The sequence below is a fragment of the Phycodurus eques genome, chromosome 21, assembly GCF_024500275.1.
Source record: "Phycodurus eques isolate BA_2022a chromosome 21, UOR_Pequ_1.1, whole genome shotgun sequence".
NCBI lineage: Eukaryota > Metazoa > Chordata > Actinopteri > Syngnathiformes > Syngnathidae > Phycodurus > Phycodurus eques.
In genome coordinates this window covers 1,056,485-1,081,083 of record NC_084545.1, presented here as the reverse complement: position 1 = coordinate 1,081,083, position 24,599 = coordinate 1,056,485, and the positions used below count along the sequence as shown (strand labels likewise).

The 24,599-nt window shown below is 41.8% G+C and overlaps 1 protein-coding gene across 1 annotated transcript in view; it reads right to left on the bottom strand.

Annotated features, from left to right (window-relative positions):
• LOC133396295 (dipeptidyl aminopeptidase-like protein 6) overlaps window positions 1–24,599 on the bottom strand; it is a 132,248-nt gene that overhangs the window by 28,036 nt on the left and 79,613 nt on the right. The window contains exons 2-3 of the mRNA XM_061665981.1: window positions 16,553–16,667; window positions 12,781–12,879 (exon numbers count right to left, since the gene is read on the bottom strand). Coding sequence (XP_061521965.1) covers window positions 12,781–12,879; window positions 16,553–16,667 — 214 coding nt within the window. The remainder of the gene's footprint in view (window positions 1–12,780; window positions 12,880–16,552; window positions 16,668–24,599) is intronic.

Sequence of the window (24,599 nt, the reverse complement as noted above, 5' to 3'; positions counted from 1 at the left end):
GCCTTTGAATATATTGAGATTTTTATATTTTTTTCTAAAACTATTGTGAGTATTCATCAAAGATTATGACCTTTAATCTAAAGATATACTTTTTTACCTAAACAAATCTGACTTTATTCATATAATATTACAACTTTTTACATTAAAAAAGAAATTGCGACCAAGTTAGAAATGAGCCTTTATATTTCAAAAAATATTTGTATTCTTGCAACATAAGGATTTTCTTTTCTTGAAAAATATGACCTTTTTTATGAGATTATGAATTTGTATCTCAAAAATTACAACTTGTATGATTTTTTTTTCACGGCATAGATTTTTTTATCTCTATTCTCTGTTAGGTTATGAATTTCTTTTCTGGTAAAAATACAACTTTATCTAGGGGGAAAAAAATTGACCTTATTCACATAATATTACACTTATTATACATCTATTTATTGATGTTCAAATGTGTAGTTTTTATCAAAAACAAATTTCGTAATATTAAATAAAATGTACTATTGAAACTTTTACCCTGAAAAAATACAACTATTTACCAAAAAAACTCTGACTTGAGTCTTGTAATTTTACACTTTAGCCTGAAAAAATGTTTGACCTCAATATGAAATGTTAAAAAAATAATAATGTATCCAAAATATGACATTAAAACTATTATTTTAAGATATGTACTTTTAAATTGAATTTAAACATTGTATTTAAAAAAAAAAATCTGACTTTAAGATGACACTGTTTTAATACTAATAAATATTGCATTATTTTCTAGCGACTTTTTTCCCCCCTCAAAATGTATTACTTGTGACTTATTTTTAAAAAAATGACCATTCTCTTGAAATTATGATTACCCCCTGCCCTCCCCTGTAAATATATTCTCAGATTCTTGTGGTATAAGTGTTCTGTGCATAGAGATTTTCGACTGTGGTGGTGAATCCAATGACTCCATCTTGTTCCTTCTGGTGGACTACAACGAATGTCAATGAATGGCAATTGTGTCGGACCTCTCGCATTTCATAACAATTCCTGCGCGTTTGTCGAAGAAAAATTGTCCGTGTAAAGCCCTCCAAGGAAGAAAGATGGTGAAAGTTGACGCTGCTTGTCCTTGTTTAACAAGCCGTCCACGTCCACCTGCAGTCCATCGACTCGCCTCTGCTAAGCCGTACACACACGTGCGCACACACTTACACGCGCACACACGCGCACAGACACACACACATGCGCGCGCACACACACACACACACACACACATTCATTGGCTGAGCTCATTAGGAGCCGGAGATTGTTATGCCGCGTGTTTGCTAGCTGCTAGCTAATTGACCATTAGAGGTGACTAAATTACCGTTGCTGCAGCTTTGATTGGCGACGTGCTCGCGGGAGCAAAGGCAGATATTTTTAGACTGACAACGTCCGTCTGCTTCTCCGCCGCCTTTGTCTCCTTGTTACACAAATCCAACGGAATACTAAGACGCCATTAATGAGTATGGAAAGCAGAGCGGCTTCATTTTGCCACTTTGACTCTGTGCGGCGTATTCTAAAAAGACAAATATGCTTACAAATTGAGGAGAAACAGAAGAAAGCGGCTGTCGTAACAGTAAGCTAAGTAAGTTAGCTACCGTAAGTTTGACCTTATGGATATAGGCAACTTCTAAATGGGTACCCATTGCAGTGACCAATGCACATAATTGACAACATTCAAAGAGAAAACTTTTGAAAAACCACCCACTGTAGTGACTGATGTTCAACTTCGGTATCATGCTTATAGATGAAAACAGCTTTTGAAAATGAATCCACTGTCGTGACTGATGCGCAATTTTGACATTATGCAAAATGACCAAAATAGCTTTTGAATAGCTTTCTACTGGACTGACTGATGCACACTTACATCGTAAATATAGACCAAAAGAGCTTTTCAAAAGGCATCCACTGTAGTGACTGATCCTCAACTTTGACATCACACATAAAGACAAAAAGAGCTCTTGAATTGTTTTCCTCTGCAGTGACTGATGCACAGTGACACAGTGCCCACTGGACGAAACTGTCCACTGCAGTGATCACCGTGCATGAAAGTGCATGACAACATTCTGACATAGAGGATGTATGATCTGAGGTGTACAGTGTGAGCTGGATTAAGATTGTCCAGTTTGGTGCTTTCCTCGCGTGAAATGTCGACGCTGTGACTCTCTTTCAGATGGTTCCCCCGGCCGCCCTCGTCAGGACTTCCTACGCCTCATCACTTCCATCCTTATCGTCCCTCCGTCGCCTCTCAAACTCTCCGCTTTCTCTCTCTCTCTCCGCCCTCGCTTGCTTTTCGAGGCCGGCAGCTATTTATCTTTTCACACTACCCGAGGCGTTACCGCTTCCCCTCAATCCGTCGCGCCGTGTTAGCACAGGGTGCCGTTTGCCACTCTGATCCATGGCCCCTCTCGTGGCGCAATTTCTTATTAATACAGCATCACGCCTTGGGCCACGCACATAGACCCCCCCCCCCCGAGAGTGGCAGGAAGTAGAGCGAGGCCGACACTGCATGGTTGCATCACTGAGTCTCGTGCACTTTTCTTATTCTTGCTATTTATATGTTTATATGATAATAATAATTTGACATTTTAGTGATAATATGCTTCCAAATTTGCTTAAGCAAGCAACAAATGATCATTTTGTGTTGTTGTTGGAAATGTTTGTTTGCCTGTGTGAGATGAAGACAAGTAACTGATTCAGACACGTGTCTTTGAGGAATTGATTATCATTATCATCACTCCGACATTATCATAGCAATAACATTATTATATCTTGACATATGGGAGGGGCCCGCCCCCCTTCAACCGAAATACTAAAAGAGCACAAAGCATGGATTCTACTCCGGAACCGAACAAGCAAGCCATTCACTCAGCACCAAGGCTTTTATTAATACATTCTTTTTCTTTGGCTTTACTTTGAAAAAAACAAAAAAATAATACATTTCTGATTTGTATTTAATTTTTGTCTTTAGCTAATTATGCGTGCATGTTATGAACGTCAACAGACATCTCAAACACTGTTCATATTGGGTGCAAGATAAGTTCTTATTATATCATTATGTATCAGTGTCAATATGCCTCCTGTTTGGCACTAATTTTGCAACTATTACTGTAGCATAATTAGACTTTATTTATTACTTAGCATATATCAAGATGCAAGTTCTGAAAAGACAATCTGCTTCTAAAGCCGCGTAAGTGTTTCAAGTTCAGAAGACTTTAGTTCAGTGAGGATCAAATGATTTATTATGTTTTGCTGAATAAAATGACGAATTTTAAAGATGATTTTTTTCCCCAAATTTGCTTGGAAAGTCACACAACTCAAAATATTGTATATGCAGACGTGGCAAAACTCACACTCTGTACTTAAGTAGACGTACACTGAAAAAACACTGGCCAAAGTAGAATTACTAATACAACTCGATTACTTAAGTAAAAGTAAAAAAGTACAGATTCTGAAAAGTACTTAAGTAGAACAATTAAAAAGTAAAGATGATTTTTAGCTGCGGTTGAAATAGGTAACGAGCCTATTTTGACAAAAGTAAGGAGTAGATAGTACAGCTATTCATTTTCAAATGTGGGAGTAAAAATAAAAAGTCATCAGAACTAAAAATACCTGAGAAATCTACTGAAGCCCAGTAACAAAGTATTTGGACTTTGCTACTTGACGCTACTGAATATATGGTCACACAAAACATAGCCATGAAGCCAACCATAAAATGTCATTTTTGTCTCAGGTTCCACAACATCCGCGTGACGCCCGAGGTCGGAGGAGACGACTGGTCGTGTATAAACGGCACGTGAAAATGAGCGTGAATTATGGCGTCGATATGAGAGCGCATAAAGTCAACAGCAGGAATACAATCTTAAATCTCGGCCACCTGATGGCACAGATACGATTCATAAAACACTAAACACAATCTTAAACCACACTTATGTGTTATATAGTCAAATAATAACCTCATCTTGCTTCTTTTGTGTTGAGTGAAAGAAAGTCGCCAATAGAGAGTTTTTTTCTTACTGCTCCAGAGCCCAAGTGGAATTTCAATGCTTTTTGACGAATGAGCGCTAACAAATGCGCAAAAGGCGTCAAGAATGAAACTGCTGACAAAATATGAAAAGTACCCTGGGCTGCAGTCAACCCGCTGCTGCTGCCAGACACTTTTCACAATATTTTTTTAAGCAGGCGTATCAATCAGCCTTCATTACTCGCTGCTCTTTTTTGCATTCGCTTGCCCTCCAAAATGAAGCCAAAGCAGCATGTGCAGATATTATTGGAGTTGAGCTGGAACCGAAACTATTCTCCGAACGCCGTCAGCCCATCACTAATAAACTCAGTTATAATATCGCTGTACAACATATCAGTCAAAAAAACTGCTTCACCATCCAGAGCAGGAAAAGAATGATCTCCCAGCTGTGAACCTAACCACATCACACCACTCAATAAACTAATAAACCGATTCAGTTAAAGAATAGTTTTCCAGTTGCTCAACCCATATTAGATTATGCAAATAATGTTCATCAAAACACTTACGGCACTCCTCTCCAGCCCCTCAACGTCATTTTCAGTCTCTGCAGATTTTGTTTTAAGCAAAAGCAAGAAAACCACTGGCTCAAATACTGTGCATCTTTCAGTACATCAATTTCAATTACTCCTACGTAAAACACTCGGGGCTGGCTGAACGACTCGTCGTTGAGTTGACTATCGATGTGAGCGCTCCGAGAGTACGAAAAATCAGCTGGTCGTGGATGACAATCGCGGTTAGCCTCGCTAGCTTCGGCTATTCCAATCACTGCTAGTCTCAAAAGGTTCACACCAGTGGGACCTCGGGACTGTCGGCGAGGAACGGGTGCATTGACATGAATTATGAGCCAAGAAAAACAAAGAAAATATCCATTGGTGACCATGGCAACAAAAGCTGAAACCTTTAGACACGATGTAGTTACACTACAGTGCACTGTTATATATTTATCCATATTTATAGCTCTCAATTTGTACTCATTGTTCAAATGTGACACAATTAGTACATTTCATTATTTGTAATTCTGTCTTTAATTCCTCTACAGTTTCAGTGTGCACTAGAACTATTCTGAACACATAGTATGCACATCGATTGATGTCTTCTACACCGCACATATGCGGTGTATCATAATTCATTATATATCACCGTCAATAATAATCTATCTATCTTTATCAAATAATTTCACGAGCAAGATATGCTTGCTCTAGTAGCTACACAGTCATGCTGTCGCTAGCATTGTTAGGTGCAAAACAAGAAACAATGCCTCGTGTTGGTAAGAGCATAAGCATACACGTAGTATGTTTTGTGTGTGGGAGGACAGTGTTGGTTCCCTCATTACTTATCATCACCTTTTGTCTCGTTCCCTCTTGGCGGGCAGACAATTGGTGGCTTTCAAGCGCCCGCTGAAAGCTTTTATTATGTGCCAGCAAACCCAGCGGCCCGCTTCCAAAATGCATGGAAATAATGGAAATGTGACAGGGACGCCTCATACACAACAAGAAGAGGAAGAAAGAAATGAAAGGAAGGAAGGATGGAAAAAAGAAGGAAGGAAAGAAGGATTGAAGGAAAAGATACCGAGAACGATAGTAAAATAATGCAGGTGGGAATGAAGGGAACAAAATGGAAGTAAGAATGAAAGGAAGGAGGTCTAAAAAGTTCAAATAGATGCAACATTTCTGAAGCAAAACTATAGTTGGAAAGAAGTCAGAATTCATAACCTAGCTTATGCTAACAGGCAGAATATTTCTTCCTGGCATGCAACTTGACTTCAAAAACATTAGTTTTACATCTTTGTGTCAAAGGCGACAATTGCGAAGAGATTTCTAGTATTTTCACGAGACACTCTGTAACGAATATAGGGCACCACCATTCACGTTTATGTTCCGCACTTTGTGCTAAAAACAGAACATGAATAGTGACAGCTTGTTTCTGTCAAATAACTGACAGCCGCACCAATTTTGCTGCTTTCTCAGAGTTTAAAAGATGGAACGCTAGCATTCGGATAGCATCTGCCTGCAGGTCAACTAACTAACTAACTGACTGACTTATTACTGTGGACACATGACAGGCTGATTAAACTAGCAAGCTAGCCAGCTTTTTGGGGATTTAAAAATAGTTATTTGCGACACTAACTAACTCATTATCTTAGTGAATAACTGTTATCGCACAGTTGACGGGCGCCTACAACTCAGCAAATAAAAGCCGTCTGCATCACTTTGGTTGCTTTGATTCTTAGGATTTAAAAGATGGAACGTTAGCATTCAGCTAACACCCTTCTGCATGTCAAATAACACTTCACCAGTTTAATTACCTAACAACCTAACTTACAAACTGTTATCTTACACTTAATGGGCTGATCATGCTAGCCTAGTATCCAGCTAACCAGGTAAATGAAAATGGAAACAGATAATGTTGCTAGCATGATCATGAGCCACACAAACCCAAATTATTTCCATGTTTTAAAATGAAATTTTTTTTTTTTGATAAATAAAAAACACTTCTAGGGTTGAAGTCAAAAGCCAGCTGGGGAGCTAATGCTAAGAGGAAAAGTGGCTATGGGGTGGATTGGTATAAGCGGGGTTAACATGAATTTTCCTTACTGTGATGAAACATGACAAAAAAAAAAAAAAAAAAAAAAACATCGATCTTTACAGCTTTGCTCAGACTTAGATCCCAGACGACAACTTGGCTGTGTAATGTTTTAGCAGATAGCGTCGCCCTCAAATTGTCGAGAGGCACACTGAAGACGCTTTTTTGTTCCTCCGTTTGTGTGAAAAATCGAATGTCTGACTAATGACAGCTGTCAAATGAAAGACGGCTGCACGATTTTGTCCTCTTTCTGGGTATTTAGAAGACGGAGCGTTATAGTGTTAGCGTTGACCCCTGCCCCTGTTCCGCCACACTAAATCAACACCGTACGCTTGCAGTCAATATTTGTGCTCATTAGCGATGTCTCATTGGCAAGCGAATGGCCCGTCGCCCAATGTCTTTAAGAGGTGACACTCGAGTCGTTACTCGTGTCGCGGGCGAAAGAAAAAGAAGTCACTAAGATTAATTTGTTTTGCCTTTCCTGTGGAACCTAATCCACGCTATTTGCTGAAACACTCATCTATTTGTGAATTCCATGCTGTTTCTGAAACGTCCTAAGATGTCCCAAGATGCTACCAATGCCATGTCGGAATAGTAGTACAATGCCATGTCGCAAAAGTAGTACAACAATTGGTGTCAATGAAGTAGAATGGTACCTCAAGACACTCCTCATTGTAATGAATTGAAATGCCACTCATCTGTTCCAGACCCTAAAAAAAAAACCTATATTTTTGTTAATAAAGGTGGGGTCACTGATGGTGTAGTGGTACACTCGCCTGACTTTGGTGCAGGCAGCGTGGGTTCAGTTCCCACTCAGCGACGGTGTGAATGTGACTGCGAATGGTCATCCGTGTCTATATGTGCCCTGCGACTGACTGGCGACCAGGTCAGGGTGTAGTCCGCCTTTCGCCCAAAGTCAGCGCCCCGCGACCCTAACCAGGATAAACGGTGTTGAAAATGGATGGATGGATGTTAATAAAGGTAATTCTAAAAATTTTTAGGGAAGGTGTAAATTTTTTTTTGTTGCTATTTAGGGTCTGTAAACAGTAGTGACACAAGTTACAAGGACGTAACGCACATTGCGGGCACGGGACACTCTCAAAGTCAACATTTCTTGCCGGCATGCCCAGCTGGCTGAGTGCAGAACAAACAGCTCTTGCTCGCCGTATTAAAATGACGAGCAGCTGCTCCAGTCCCAGCGAGGCGTCCCACAGGGTTTTAAAGCGGGGCGGGTTTCACCTTGGCGTTGGCGGAATAATGTTGATTATGCAACGTCTCCTAACTGCAGTCACCTGACTGCACGGGAGATTTATATTGATGGCCGCCGCACGCGCTCGCCATGCTGATAGCGGCGAGCTGGAGTTTCGGGCATCATGCCGATATTCCCATATTGAAGGAGACATTTTATGACTTTCTCTCTACAATTTCAAACAGGTGTCAAGTTTCCTAATATTAATGTCTGTGTCATGTGTTTGTAAAAAAAAAAAAAAAAAAGGATCAATAATTACTTACATATTTCTTGCTTTTTAAAAAAATCTTTTTTTACATTATTTTTAAAAAAAATCTGACCTCCATCAGTTGTTCTCAAACTTTTAAAGATTAAATACAATGTATTGAACTTAAACATTAAATACAACTGTAGGTAACAAATGTACTGTACTAAATGTTTTTAAAAAGTTTAAGTCACTAAGATTTTGTTTGAACATTTAATTAAGTGATTCTTTTGCATACCATGAGAGGGAGCCCGAGTAATACTGGTGGTCCTCGTACCACACTTTGAGAAACACTGACCTCTATTAATAGTTTTAGAAGAGCAAAAACTAACACATGGCTTCCGCTAACAATTTGGCTAAACTTATCTTCCCCCCAACAAAGAAATATTTCAGAACAGTGATGTACCACGTCAACACACTTCCTTGACACTGGTTACTACTTTCCTATTAGCCAGAGCTTAGCATCTTGTGGCAAATTAGGGTATTACAGACATGGCCAAACGCTTATTTATCATGCCATTCTCATCAGAAGCTAATCTGTGCTGCACTTATGCTTACCTTTTGCTGTTTAGTTACTCAAGGACACTAAATCACAGACAAATCTTTTTTAGAAATCTGAGTCACTCTGTTGTTTAGCTGCAGACTCTAGAGACAGCATTTATTTGTATACACACCAAATATACATTTTCCACAGTACACCCCCTCTGAATATTGACGAGTTATTGTGGGATGATTCCAAATAAACGACATGACATCTGTGAGCAAAGAAGACTTCCCGGAACTTTTTTATTTTTATCCATCGATCTTTAATAACAAGCGATAATCCCGTTGTCGCCACGGAAACCTGCAGCAGATGTAAAAGTCCTTGTCGCCTTATCGCAAACCTCCCTGCGATGTCTCCGCCGCCCGATAAGACGTCAAACCCTGCGCTCTATTATTCAAATCGACCTCGACGTTCATATTTCATTCTCTCTGAGCAGTGGCAGCCGCCTGAATGTCAATTAAGACTTCACCGTTTTTCACTTGGTTGGTATTGAAGACGGCGTATTAGATTTAGAATCATGCGAGAAACAAGGCTGGTTTGGGAATGGTTACTCATGGAATTGAGCCGCTTTTTGCATGTTAGAACCTGACTGCTAACAGATGCGCGTTTTCAGAAGCTGATAAGGCTGGAAGCTGATGCCGATCTGTGCATCCAACAACACTGTAGCTCTGCTTAGCGTTTGGCTTTGATAATGATCGTGCTTCGGAGGAAAAGAAAACGGAGGATATTCGCCCGGGTAGTTGCCAAGAAGCTTGGTGTGAGGGCGCCATTATTTAAATTAGCCAGACCATGGTTTTAAATGATGGTTTTAGGCCATGCTCATGGTTTTAAATGAGGGTTTTAAGTCTGTTTTAGGTTAATAAATTAGTTTCAAGTCTGGCTTAGGGTTTCAAATGAGGCTTTTAAGATTGCTTTAGGATTTTAGTTTAACGTTTCAAAATTGATTTATGGTTTATCATTAGGATTAGGAGGTTAAATTAGGATTTCAAGACTGGTTTAGGGTTTCAAATTGTGGTTTTATACATGGCTTTGGGTTTTGAATTAGGGCTTGAAGTCTGGTTGTTATTTTATTATTTTAATGCCCAAGAAAATGGAAATTCTCTCCATGCTAAAAGGTAGCATTCTAACAACCCATTCGGACCCATCGTGTTCATTAGGGACGTCTCATGGACAGGTGCTCATGTAAAGCTTGTTGAGCTTCAGGAGCTTGAAGGCTGACATGCTAACACATAGTACACTGGAGTTAAAGCCAGTACTGGAAAAAAAAGTATAGCAACATAACAACCTGAGTACAGAAGGGAATACAGAAGATCAACTTTACATACATTTTTAAACCATTTCAAAGGAGAATGCTAAGAGTCACAGTGGGGCCAAAATGTAAACGGCTTGTATAAACACATTACAAAAAGTGTACTTAGCTGTATAATTTCACACTTGAGAGACCCGCAATTTTGTATTCAAGCAATTAGTACATCTAGTTTCCATAAGATCCCGTTTAAACTAAATTATCACCATTAGCGGAGTGTAGTTACCATGTCTCGTATTGGATCTTATTTTGGCCAAAAAACAATGAATCGCTGATTGCAAGACACCTCATTGTAGTAGTAAGAAAGGTACATAGAATTATTTTGTGATAAGGACCATTAAAAGCATTCCAGTGCTCGGTAGCGAGGAACAGTACAAATTCATTATTTCATCATCTTCAACAAGAAGCGCTAAAGTTTTACAGTGCGTAATGATAGCGCTGCATGATCACTCCGTTTAGCGTCTTAATTGCGTTAAGGAAACATAAAAGTGGCGGCCAAGTGACGGTCGCCGCTCTGATAATTCCATTTTCAGCGGAAGTGGGCAATGGCAAAAAACGAGGACAGGTGGTGAGGGTAAGAATGAGGCCAAATAATCAGCTGATGACTTCATCTGTGTGCGTGCATGCGTAGGTGTGTGTGCTCAGGGCTCGTACTTTGACGAACTGCCCGGAATGCGCCCAGTCTAGGGTGGACCCTGTTTCATGGCCAAAAAGTCTCCAACTCAACCGTGACCCTAAAGAGGAATACACTATAGAAAATGAAGGGATGTTTTTGTTTTCCTATTAACAGTAATTAACTTTGTGTTGTCTTCTGTCTTCTTGTACTTCTTGTACTTTTAAACATCGGCCAGCATTATAACAGATTGTTTTGGATCTTAAATTCACCTCGAACCCGTTCAAATTAACCAAGGTTTTCTTCTTTGTTGAATCCTTTGGAAAAAAACAATTTAGCGATGCTTAACTCTCTCGGCATTAAAGTATTTAAACTAAAGCGGAGATAATAGGATTTTCTACGGTTGAACCTGCCTGCCGTGCAGCTTCTGCTCGGCTCGACACCGAACAGATGTTGGCCTCCAGATGTGTTAAGAGCGCTTTGTTCTCGGCGACGCTCATTGGACCGCAATGGATTCGTGTTTGCGGCGGCACCAAAACGGGCCACTGGGGAGGAGTCTCATGCCTCGACAACACACGAGGAACAGAGGTCGTGATCACAGAAACGAGTCCCAACAATCACGGTGCTCATCAGCGTGTCGGAAGGGCCGCTAATGGGAAAAAATACCAGAGCTAATCAGTGGGGCTGGTATAACGAGCAAGGACTGTTCTCCGTGTTGGTTAAAGTAAAATAAAAAAATCTGCCTCGTTATCCCGTCACGTCTGGGTAGTGATGCCCGGTGGCGGTTTTAGCGTGGTGGAAAATCAAGTCTATAATTTCCTCTCCTCGTCATCGGTCCCCTGCAGCCATGTGAGTGTTTGCGCTGCCGCTTATTTATTGCACCAATAGCGCCACCCGCACGCCTCCTGCACCGTGCGGGAAAAATATGAGTGCTGCGCTCGCAGGTAATTGGACGTGCGGAACAAATGGTTTGGCGGGCGGACGCACACAAACACAGATTGGCCGGCGGAAATACAAGACACTTAAATGCCCATTTTATTGGCTCACAACAATGTTTGACATATTTCTTGGGCGTCATTAAGTGACGCAAGAAATCTGGAATGCAAAAGGTTCCGTTTAAGTGTTCTTCAGTTCTTACTGTCCCCAAATGGAACTTAGGTGTAGTACCTTTTCTTTTCTCATTAGTGAGCTTGTGGCTTGCATATTGAAACAGTTCACAAAGGTCGAATAGAAGGATCGTTCTTTGGATGATAGAAACATCTTCAACCCCCAAGAAGAAGATAACCGAGATCGGGAATCCACAGAGGCATAATGAAATTGTCAGTATAGGTAAATAAATGGGCTTGGGCATTCATTTGTATAGCACTTCTCTGCCTTCAAGGCACTGTCACCTCAATCATCTAGTGACCATCAGAAGCAAAAATTGCTCATAGAAGGACTGAGGATTGACCCTGCAACTTTCAGGTTTGGAGACCACTACTCTTCACCCACCAAACAAGACATCCAATCAAATAAACTCCACAACTAGCAACATCACCTAACAGGGCAACCGGGTATCTTCCTGAAAACCTGAAAACACCACCTATCAAATAAACTCCAAAACTAGCAACATCACCTAACAGGGCAACCGGGTATCTTCCTGAAAACACCACCTACCACAAAGTTGGAAGACGATCACATGGAAATTTTAGAAAAAACATGTTTCTTCCACGATCGTCTTGTTCAATCTTGCTTTGCCATGTAAAACGCTCTGAAAGCAAAGAACGTATGTGGTGAATATCAAATGTCTTGGTGCTGATTTGAGACTGAGAATCACTGAGATGTAAAGACAAAGTTGTAGGCTGATGACAGGTGATGCTGAAAACCTTTACAGAGATGCTCTGGTTTGACGAATGGCCTTTACTGTCGTCAATTAGATGTCAAACGTTTGTGGTTCCTTGCCAGGAACCATGGAAGGATTTTTCACGGAGCGCAACACATCACTGCATTTCAAATCAAGCCAGGAAAGAATTTACCCTCAGGACAAAGATCGCAATTATGCAGACCAGTGAAGCAACCTCTACTCATAAATGATCGCATAGCCTCAACTTGGTTTCTACACATAAACGTTTCCAAATCTTGCTATTCAGTCAGATTTGGGGTCTTGTCACATTGCTAACCAAAACACCTGTTAGGTGAAAGCAAAAGCGTGAAGAGAAACCCTGCTCTTACTGCTGAGCCATCGAGCGTTCGGGTCGTGGACCCTGAAGTCTTTTCTAAAAAGGTCCTCGACGGTCACTTTGCCCTTGAGAGCCAGACGGTCATCTTCACCTGTAAACACAAAGAAACAAATGCATTTTAGGGAAGGGGGGCATATGAGCATGAATATCTATTTTGCCCACCGGTCGGCGCCTGAATCTCAACAACTCCCTGCAGGCTGCGAGTGTTTAAATCTTGAACAATGAAAACGGCACACAGGAAGCATGACCCCAATGACTAAGATCCTACTTAATTGAGAGCGGCTCCTCCTATGCTCTTTGACTATTTACAGCAGCTACCACATGCTCTTCTTCATTTCATCTTCATTTCATCCGGCATCACCGCCACACAAGAGACAGGAGGACGTGATTAACCTTTGGCTGCTTTCTCTTTAAAACACATTTTGTCAGGATTTATTTCCCCCGCAAGGAATCTCCTGGCAAGACAAGCAAAACCAGCATTTTGGGATCAAAGTTGCGTCGTATCTATCGGCGGGAATCTGTCAGCTTAACCGCAGCTGTCAGTTTGCGTGTACGAGGCAGCATCTCGTCTGAAGTCTTCTTCACCGGAGCGTGTTAAAAGACGAAGAAGACAAAGTACAGAGAGGTTTGTGCGGACATGGAGGGAATGTTGCTAATTACACAGGCTACTACACTTCAGCTCAAAATGTTTGCAGACAGCAAAAATGAAAAAGATCATCCAAGAGGAGCTGATTCAGCAGAGTAGAAACTGTGACGTTTTGCATTCATTCCGAAACTACAATTATTGTTATCATATAGTAAGAGTCCATTTGTATGCATTAAACTCAACTTCAGTATGTATGCCATAAGTTAGGGTTAGGTTAGGTTTGTGTTACAATTAGGGTCATAGTAGGTTAGGTTAGGGTAATTTGGGTAGGGTTAAGGTTAATTAGGTTAGATTAGCGTAGCTCAGGGTAGGGTTGGTTAGGCTTGGGAAGGTTGGGCTAGCTTTGAGGTTAAGGTCAGGTCTGGTATGGTTTAGTTATGGTAAGGTTGGGTAGGTACAGGTAAGTAGAGTTAGGTTAGGTTAGTAGGTTAGGTTTGGGTATATTAGGGTTAGGGTAGGCTCGAATCCGTTCGGTAGGGGCAGGGTACATTAGGTTAGAATAGGTTAGGTTACATTCTGGTAGATTCAGGTTAATTAGGTTAGATTAGGATAGAATAGGATAGGGAAGGGTCGGTTAGGGTAAGGACGGGTAGGTAGGTTTAGTGTCAGGTTTTGCTGGTTCGTTTAGAGGTTGAGTCCGGTCCGGTCTGGTTAGGTTAAGGTGGGGTAGAATAGGGTAAATTAGGTTAGGGTTAGGCAGAATCTCTACTTCTCCCAAAGGAAATCCGAGTGACTAATTATTAGACTCCAAAGTAAATGTTGCTACATTTTCCAGGTTCGCAAGCTGTAAGTCAGTCAAATGTCAAGGTTACCAAAACCAGAACCTTTGATGTTACCAACCCAGTGACAAGACCGTATACCCCTAAAACCCCCTAAAACTGTCTGGTCCTGCGATCTGTATTCCAAACTTGCTACTAACAGATGGCCTCATTGACATTTTAGACCATAACAACTCGCTCCAGTACACAAGCTGTGTTGACTATTTCGCATTAAGTATGTGCTTAGTGGGTTATGGTGCAGGTTTATTGTAATGGAATGTGATATTTTAGGGTTTCTCCAAAAAAAGGTTTCTCCACAATGGAGTTTGAACTGCAATTGCCTTCTAAAACCCACTGAATCATGTTTAATTTTGGACTGAGAGCCCAAACAACATCAAAGAGCATCTTTAGCGATAAAGCCAACAAACTGTGAAGTCAAGTGATGCGGTTTGAAAGTTTTTAGAAGTTGACGAGGACACGCAAGCAGCAACTCATCTTGACGCAATGACACAAAGATGTAAAAGTAAGAAGAGGTCGGACACACAAACGGAATTCGACTCAAAGGAGTGATGCGACGGCACCATGTGTGTGTCTTAGTGAGTGTGTGTGTTTGTGTCATATTGCGTCAAACAGATGGACGCGCACCCACTAATCCTCAACGACTTCTTAACGGAAAGACAAACACCTTTTAAGGCAGATGCTCCCCACTGGCAGATTTCCTTTAACAACGAGACACGTCAGATGGTGAAGTTCAAAGGATAAATGACGATTTTTTTATTTTAGTCACTTACGATAACCAGATGTACGGATTAGAACGCTGACTTGGACAGATGACTTCGTTTTTATAAATAGCAAGGAGCAAATCCCTTTCCGTGGCTGAAGTTCTTGCCTTTATCTCAAAGTGTGCGCGGTGTCAGCGGTTTATATATGCTAAAGCTCGCTGACCTCATTTTCAATACGATGCAAAGCGGCCCGTCTGGAAGTGTCTTAATCTCGCAAAGACAGGAAGTGCTTTATTAATTATATTCATTTTTGCAGGTGTTCCCTTTACATCAAAGCCCAGTGATTTCAAATGATATACAAGGATCATATTGTTGCTGTCGGGCGGAAAATAATATTTTTTTCACAAATCGATACTACTGGTCTTTCCCCACGTCATCTGTTTTTAATGCATTATTAACAAATTTAAAGTGCTGAAAATAGCTTGAGAACAACTCTATTAACGCTCTCGAGCATCTTAGAAGGGTTGCAAAATTCCATCTCTTGCCTTACTCTGCGGGAGCCGTTCTGCATTATGTCGCCTCAAGATTGAAGGTCTGGATGTTTTCTAGACAATAGAAATAGTTTGGTTTGATATATTTGAGTTAGCCTGTTTTGTTTAAAATGGATTGCTGTAGTGCTTTGGTGCAGAAGGAAGTGGCAGCAATTTTTAGCAATGTTTTTTTTTTTTTTTTTTTTTTAGCATTTTAGCAATTGAACATGGTTTTGGGGGTGGGACTGTTGATGCTGGTGCTCAACAGTAGCGATATAAGGTATGACACCAACTTGAACAATGAAGTGTTTGGTAACCCAGTAGTGATTTCGGAGATGCAAGGATTCCGCCTGGCAACGACGATATCAGACTAATCATCTCAAAATTAGCAGGTTCTGTCAAAGCAAAAACTCTTCTTCTTTTAAAATACGTCAAATTTGAGTTGGGCAAGGAAGCAGAGATCAAGGTAACCTGTTGTGAATTTTGCTGTTCAGCTTCTTTTCAGAGACCAGCAAGTTGTGCAAAAATGACAGAAACTTTGAACACTTGGACATGCATTCAAAAGTTTTGGGAAGGTCCAATTAAGGTAAACTGTAAAGGTACAGTGCATTTTAGGTTCAACCTGAAATTTCACCTGCTAGCCAAAGATCCCTAATTTTTTTAAGTAGTGTATCTAAAAAATGATGATCAAATGGGTACATGGTCCTCATCACCAGTCACAGTTTCGAACTGAAACATTTGTGGATTGACACCAGAATGAAACACTGACTTCCTTGGCCAAGGTTTTGGAGTCGTTTTGCTATAACACGCACAAAACTGTGACATCCTGGGTGGAGGTGTTAAGCTCCGCATGATTGTGAAGGCCCAAACACACACTTCAAGGTCAAGCTCAGCTTCCCCGTGAACAATGTGAGAAGGTCTCATTGACGTCAAACAGATCTCGACTTTTATGAGCCACCTTGGCCTAAGTGATCGTTGGACTAAGGACAGCGGTGCGCTCATACTTTGCATTGTTTGTGTTACGATTTATTGGCGAGCTAATGGCCGTGCAAACAGAGGACCGAACACCCCCACACCCCCACCCAATAGTCCATCCTGCGGGGTGTACCTGGTGTCAACAGGATGACAGAGGTAACGATCAGCGAGCAGATGACCAGAATGACAAGGAGGGCGATCGCTATTCCCTTCCAGTTCCTCTGCGGTGGGTTGCTGCCCACCAACTCCTGCAAAAAAAGGAAAGTGGTGTGTGTGTGGGGTGGGGGGGCACAGAGAAGGAGATTGCATTGTGGAAGTCAATCAGAGTGCAATTTGCACAGAGATGAAGACAGGATGACAGAAAATTGAAAGGAGCACTGTGTTGGAAATAACAAACGAGTGAGTACAACACCATCGCTCGGTAGCTAACAAGATGAATCAGAGGAAGCACAGTAAAAGGGGGACGTGGGGGGAGGGGGTGTTGGCGCCGGGGGGGAGCAAACAGTTGCCGCCTCGTGGATTTCAAGGAGAAAAACAACGGTGGCGGTGGGAAGAGGAAGATGAATTTTGCTAATGATCCGCGCACGGGCTGCCAACGGATTTGACAGCCAAACAAAACCTGTGACACATCTGTGCATTGAACGCATCGCGGCAGATGAGGAGAGGAGAGGCAAGGTAGTGGGGTGGTCTGGGGGTTTGCTAGTTAAAAACAACCTTGCAAAAGTACAGGAGCAAAATATAGCCTCGTTCCATTGCAATTTAGTAGAATTTGGTACAAAATTTTTTTTCGTCATTTTCTTTAATGATTGTTATGATCATAAGTATTAATCCGAATCCCCCAAACACTTGAAAGAGTGTACAGAACACGACGGAATGCAGTTTGCAAGATCTTCGGATTAACACGGCAGCAGGCCGTACCACGAACAGTGAAAATCTGCAAGGAATTGAGGCCCCCCTAAAGGTTTGTGAGCCACAAGATGGCAACAAAGCACTACTTTTCTGTTAGACAGGGCTTAGTCTTGTCTAAGTGAATCTCCTGCCCTTGAATATTTTTTTTCCCTTAATATTAAAATCACCATTTTAAAAGTGCATTTTATGTTGAATTGGATTATCTTTGAAATAATTTATATTTTTCTGATGATTTTAAAACTCATTCACTGCCATTGACGGACTAAGAAGTCAAATATCCATGTAACTGGGTGGGCTGGCAGTGAATGAGTTTAAATTGGGGAAACAATGCAAAATATTTGAGAAGGGGGCAAATATTTTCTGATTGCACTGTATTCCCTGTGGGAAATTTTGCAATGCTTTTCATACAATTCATTTTTAGTCAGAGTCTCTGGAACTGCTTAATCACAAAAACCGAGGTACCACTATAGTTCCTTGGCGCCAAGATGGCGCCAAAGCAATACTTTTATATTAGACAGGGCTTTGGCCAGAGCACAAAAGTATTCAATAAATACCATAGAGGATAGGTTAAAAAAAATTGTGAACAGGAATTCGCTAGTAGCGAATTGCAAACTTGTGGGAAGCGCTGAAACATCGCTATTCACAACGGGTTAGGCACCAAGGTTTTTGGAATACTGGAGGAAGTCAGAATACCTGCAGGAAATCCATCCAAAATCCAAAAATCCCAACTCCACACAGGAAGGACGAAGCCCAGATTCAGAACTGTGAGGCCGCTGTGCTTAACCACTGCTGCTCCGTGCCGCTCTACAAAGCATTCTAAATCTCAAATTTACCACGATAACTACCCAAACGTCATTAGCTAAGATCATTTAGCGTTCAGTTCGAAAGGGTCTGAAGTCCAAACCGTGGGTGGAGGATGATTAAGTTCCTAATTAGTTTATAGAAGATAAAGAAGCGAGCAAAGCGGGACCTAATGAGAACACGCTAGCGCTCTAATGAAGATGTGAGTGGCTCAACAAGAGAGCCGACCTCCGCGTGACCCCCGCGCATCCCTCCAAGCCTCCACACCTTAATTGAAAAAGAGCCCGAGGCGTCGTTAGCGGGCGGAACGGGACCGGCCGGCCCTATTTGACAAGCATTCATTAGCACGGTAGCTTGTTCTGATCAAAATGAATTGGAAGCCAAATTAAAGCAGAAAAACACAAAAAGAAGCAGAGTGACCACAACAATTGGAAGCGGGCTCAGTCGTCCATCCACACACGCACACAAAATTCTATTTTCTAGTAATTAGTTTCAGTTTGACGGCAAATCCCACTGGAGAGAGCCAACATTGTCGTTTATAGCGAGCGCAGACGAGCGCGTGCGGGATGAGGACAGTCGGTGGGGAAAAGAGCAAAGGGATTGTAGCTACTTTGGTGTCCTTATGGGATGTGTGCGCAGCGTGACAGCAGCACCGCGCTGATTATTGACATTTATCGGGCTGCTTTGTGCTCGTCTATAAATACGAACGCTAGCTTGCATGCGGATTGTGCAACGAAGACTTCTCACCGCAGCACAAACATGTTGCAGCGAGCACAAACGTCAGCGCTAACATTAGCGTTATGTCGTGAGCAGGATGACAAATGCGTGATTTTGTACATCTGCAGCACATTGCATTGTTGTTAACGTTTTTTTTTTTTTTTTTTTTAGCATGAGCATTCCTAGTCTGAGATGTTTAATGTTTTACTGTCAAACTCAACGAAGAGCTCTGTATTTGAAACAACCACATGACTTTGTCTTTAGGTGGTCTTAACGCTAACACATAATAGGTAATGCCATAGACGGGCTAACGTATAGCATCTCTGTGGCAGTGTTACAACGCTTAAATGAACGCATATTTGAATATAAATGGTCCAGCAACGCATGTAGACAGACAATATAACAACAATCATAGGCGTACATTTATCCTCTGCGAAAAATGACCAATATGACTGCAGCTGACCGAGCAGTTGTGACCGTCTTCTTCGTGTATCTACGTATGTATTATACTGCCCCCCCATGTCGCGCACACCACAAAGAGCCGCGATGAAATAATCATGATACACAAACTGTTTAATTCTTCACATTCTATTTAATTACGTCATTGTTACTGTTAATCATATCTTGTATGTACAAGTACAACATTTTAGAGTACTTTGTTTCTTAATAAAAATACATGACACAGTTTCTTTATTTGGGAGGGAGACTGGTACATATTAAGGACATTTCCATTCAAAGCAATAAGAAATACAAATTAATTAGACCTTTTTTAACTACTTTTATTTTAACATGAACATTTATGCAAACCCCAAAACTAGAATGTCACTCAGTAGAGCACAAATGTTCGCCAAGGACATAAAATCCCAACTTGGATCAGCAGCACTTCAACACTCGTCTCCAAATGTCCACGTGGCGTGTGCAATTCCCCCCCACCCTCCCCCCACAGCTTCTTCTACCAGGTTTGTTTGTTTGTTTGTTTGTCCAGTGAGTGGAACCTGGTGTGAAGTCCACCAGAGTATTGCTGAGAGGGAACTGCCCCCAGATGACCCCCTCGCCTCTGACTTGGCACTAAATCACATCTATGCACAACATCACACGGCAGCAGTCTGTGCGTGCGTGACCGAGATGCAATTGCACAGAGGATGGATAATGTACTTGAATGAAAGACAGATACGACAGTTGTTGACTGTATCATAGCAGTTATCTATTGACAGTATTTACACTGACTGGTCAGTGGTCATTTCATTAGGTACACATTCAGACCAGTTAGCAGGTGTGCTAAATCTCACCGCCATTGCACTGCATGTGTGTAATAGAGATCCCCTCTCAACATGCGAGAGCACATTTGGAAGACTCAATCTCGAATCATCTCGAAACGTCACATTTTGGACACTAGTGAAGCGTCGTGCGAGGTCCATTGTGGGGTTAAAGTAGTTTGGATTACGCCTCATCTTGATGCACATGCACGAGCGTGAGCGCACAATTCTTTGCCATTCTGCGCACATTCATCTTGTCGACAAAAGCGAAACAATGCGCAAGGCTTTCTGGCCGTTTCATCACACTTCCCCGCAGTTCCGCAGATCCGACAGCGAGCGCCAGAGAGGGGCGACGTCTCGGCAAATGCGCAGATTCGCCTTCATCGTTACATTACACGTACGTCGTGGTGGATTGCCACGCTCGCTCGCCGGCGTGGATTTGCTCGCAGGTGTCGGGGGATCTTCTGCAACGAGCACGAGATAACAGGGAACGCCTTTGTCTCTTTTTCAAACAAGCGATGCGTTGTGATATGCAATATTCTCATAGGAAAGTAGAAAATAAAATTGAAAGTTAACACATTTTGATCTCATTTCTGATAATCATATTTTTCCCCCAAAAAGCAAATGTGACATTATTTAAAGTTTTTTTCTGCCTTTTGATGTTTGCTTAATTGGTCCAAAACAATGAGAAAATGACGCTGCTCAATTTGTTTGTTTCTTAGTGGGAGCTTTTGGGCTCCCTTTCGTGTTCTTGTGAAGAAACATTTGCTGCTACCTGTTTCCATTTCAAATGTGGAAATATTCGCTGGTGGTCCTCCGTTTGGTTGCAACAACCTTTGAACATACTTTGCCTCACGCCGCAATCCCGAATCAATTTCAAATTACTGACCAAATTTTGGAAACTACCTTCTCATTCTTCGCCCCCATGTTGTTAGCTAATAAGAAAAAGTAAAAGAGAAAACAAACAAAACAAAACAAAATTGATTTCCAAGTAACCCATGCTGCGCATAGACTGACTTTCTCTAAGAAATTACATTATTCTCATAACAAGTTATTTTTCAAAACACTTTTTTCATGGAGTACTAGAAGTTTACTTTATTCATTTAGTCTTTATTCAATAATGATTCGATTTTTTGTTAATAAAACTAAAACAATTATTCTCTGAATATCACAACTTTATTTTCTTATCTACAGTACCTTTTTGTGAACGTATGACTTTTTTTCACAAAAATACTTTAATATTAAATTCTTGAATAACTGCAACTTTTTCTCAAAGATTTCATATAGTAGTACAACATTTCTTAAAAATAACACAACTTATTTCTACAAAAACAATTTTGGAACAATATTATTCTTTTATTGTAATACAGTTCATATTTCCTCTTGAACAAAATACTTTTTGATATCATACTACGACTTAATTAATTCAGGACTGCGACTTCTTTTTATGAAAAAAAAAAACCAAAACAAAAGAAAAAAAGTGAATTCTCTAAAAATGACAACTTTATAATCAAAAGAATCCAACTTTTAACGTAGTTTGCGGCACAGACTCAGTCATCGCTGTACCGGTTGGTTTTAATTTAACTGTTCTATAGTTTTTCAGAGTGATTAATTGTAATTGTGACTACTGCGTTAGCGTATGTTAGCGATAGACTAACGCGCTTTCCTTGTGGGTACAAAGTGCATTGCTAATTGTACTTAAGGGGCGGAGCTAGACGAACTCTTTTGCCTCGACTGGTGAACAGACTGCTAAATGGGAACAGGACAGAAAAAAAAAATGAAAAAAAAAAACAGAAAAATCAAGCCCAGCAATGGTGAGAGGCATAGATTGTTTTCGGTATTCCCGTCATGGCGGCACGGCGTCGGGAGCATGAAGAATTGAAAAGTAACTTTTCTTTTGTTCTTATCGTCTTCGGCCGTCATTCCGTGACGCGCCGGCGTCTCGCCACTACGGCGGAAATAAATTGCCGTCACGGAAACAATCCATAGCGACACACACTCCCACGCACGCAAGCACACTTACACACACACACACACATGCATACACACGCGTACGCACGCACAATTCCTCGAAATGAGATGCCGCCGCGTCCTAGCGTTTCCAGGCGCAGGGGTCTCATAAAAAGCGGCCCCTGCTGATGTTTGCTCGGGGCTAATGTATTCTAGCCTGCTGATTTTTTTTTTTTTATCATCTCCCCAGACAAAATATGAACATCCAGGTGAAAAGAATAGACTCTCGGCCTCTTATCGCTGCCATTATGTTTGGCTGAAGTGCTCTCCGGATGAAAAAACTCAGACCGTTATGAGAAGTCACTTACTCTCCATTGATTATAAACAAACAAAAACAAACAAACAAGCAAACAAAAGTGCCATTTCTTTTGGGAGAATCCGAGAGGAAGTTCAAATACATCAAAACCTTAAGAAGACTGGATAATAAATCACATTGTGAGGCCGTCTTTGTATTTGCTGGGCTCTCGCCGAGTCTCCATGGCAACACCCTCCATAAACATCCCCCTCTATTTGATTTCCTGTTGCTGCTTTTGTAGATGTGCACACGCGGCAAACTGCACTTCCTGCCCCGAAGGCCTGCCACCCACCGGCTTGACTTAAATGTCTTAAAAAAAAAAAGAAAAAAAAAAAAAGGTTTCTGTTCCATATGCTTCCAAAGTCCAGGAATTTCCAAAGTTAGAAACTTTCAATTGGAATTAACATGAATTTATGGGAATTACTTGAAACAAACCTTAATTGGCAACTTAAATAGCCTAATCTGGACTAAAATATCATCATTCCAGTCCCCAAGAAACCTGCAATCTCTAGTCTGAATGACTACAGGCCTGTCGCTTTGACATCTGTGGTCATGAAGTCCTTTGAACGTCTCGTGCTGGACCACCTCAAGAGTGTCACAGGTCCCCTGCTGGACCCCCTGCAGTTTGCCTACCAAGCGAACAGGTCTGCGGATGATGCAGTCAACATGGGACTGCACTTCATCCTAGAACACCTCGACAGTGCAGGGACCTACGCGAGGATCCTGTTCGTGGACTTCAGCTCAGCGTTCAACACCATCATCCCTGAACTCCTTTCAACCAAGCTTCTCCAGCTCAGCGTCTCACCTGCCATCTGCCAGTGGATTTACAGCTTTCTGACGGGCAGGACACAGCAGGTCAGGCTGGGGGAGGCAACCTCATCCACACGCAGCATCAGCACTGGGGCGCCCCAAGGTTGCGTCCTCTCTCCGCTGCTCTTCTCTCTCTACACGAACGACTGCACCTCAGCGAACCCGACTGTCAAGCTCCTGAAGTTTGCAGATGACACCACTGTCATCGGCCTCATCAAGGACGGTGACGAGTCTGCATATCGACAGGAAGCGGAGCGGCTGGAGCTGTGGTGCGGGCGACACAACCTGGAGCTGAACACGCTCAAGACGGTAGAGATGATCGTGGACTTCAGGAGGCATCCTTCGCCACAGCTGCCCCTCACGTTGTCCAGCTGCCTTGTGTCAACCGTCGAGACCTTCAAGTTCCTGGGAATTACAATCTCTCAGGACCTGAAGTGGGCGAACAACATCAACTCCGTCCTCAAAAAGGCCCAGCAGAGGATGTACTTCCTGCGGCTTCTGAGAAAGCACGGCCTGCCACCGGAGCTGCTGAGACAGTTCTACACAGCGGTCAATAATCAGTCCTGTGTTCTTCCATCAAAGTCTGTTTTGGTGCTGCGACAAAAAAGGACAAACTCCGACTGCAACGGACAATCAAAACTGCTGAAAGGATTGTCGGTACCCCCCTACCCACCATTGAGGACTTGCACGCTGCCAGAACTAAGACAAGGGCGTGCAAAATCCTCTCGGACCGTCTGCACCCCGGTCACCAGCTCTTCCAGCTCCTTCCCTCAGGTAGGCGCTACCGATCAACGCAAACTAGAACTAGTAGACATTCCAACAGCTTCTTCCCTCTTGCGATCAACTTCTTAAACACCTAACCTATAATTCCATTACAACAAGCTGGCAATTTTTTGACTTGAGTTCGTTGTCACATTTCTGTGGGGCCAATTATTTATTACTTGTGCACTCACTGTAGTTGTCTCGCCATGCTGCACTATTTGCATATACTGGCCACTCATGCCAGAGTAGCATCTGTTCCATTTGCACACTGATTGAGGAGTATCTGTAACATTTGCACAACCGACATTGTCCCAGATGATCGCACTACTTGTCACTTTAAACCGCATACACTCCTTGAAGTCTCAGCGCCCTTTGCACAATGGTCATTGCACCGGACTATTGCAATATTAGTCGTTCGAACTGCTCTAAGTGCTAGAGGACTCTGCATCTTTTTGCACAATTGTTTTTTGTCAATGTCTTTATGTCCCCAAAGTGTTCTGTAAATTGACTGTTTGTTGTACTAGAGCGGCTCCAACTACCGGAGACAAATTCCTTGTGTGTTTTGGACATACTTGGCAAATAAAGATGATTCTGATTCTGATTCTGATATAGGCTTGGCC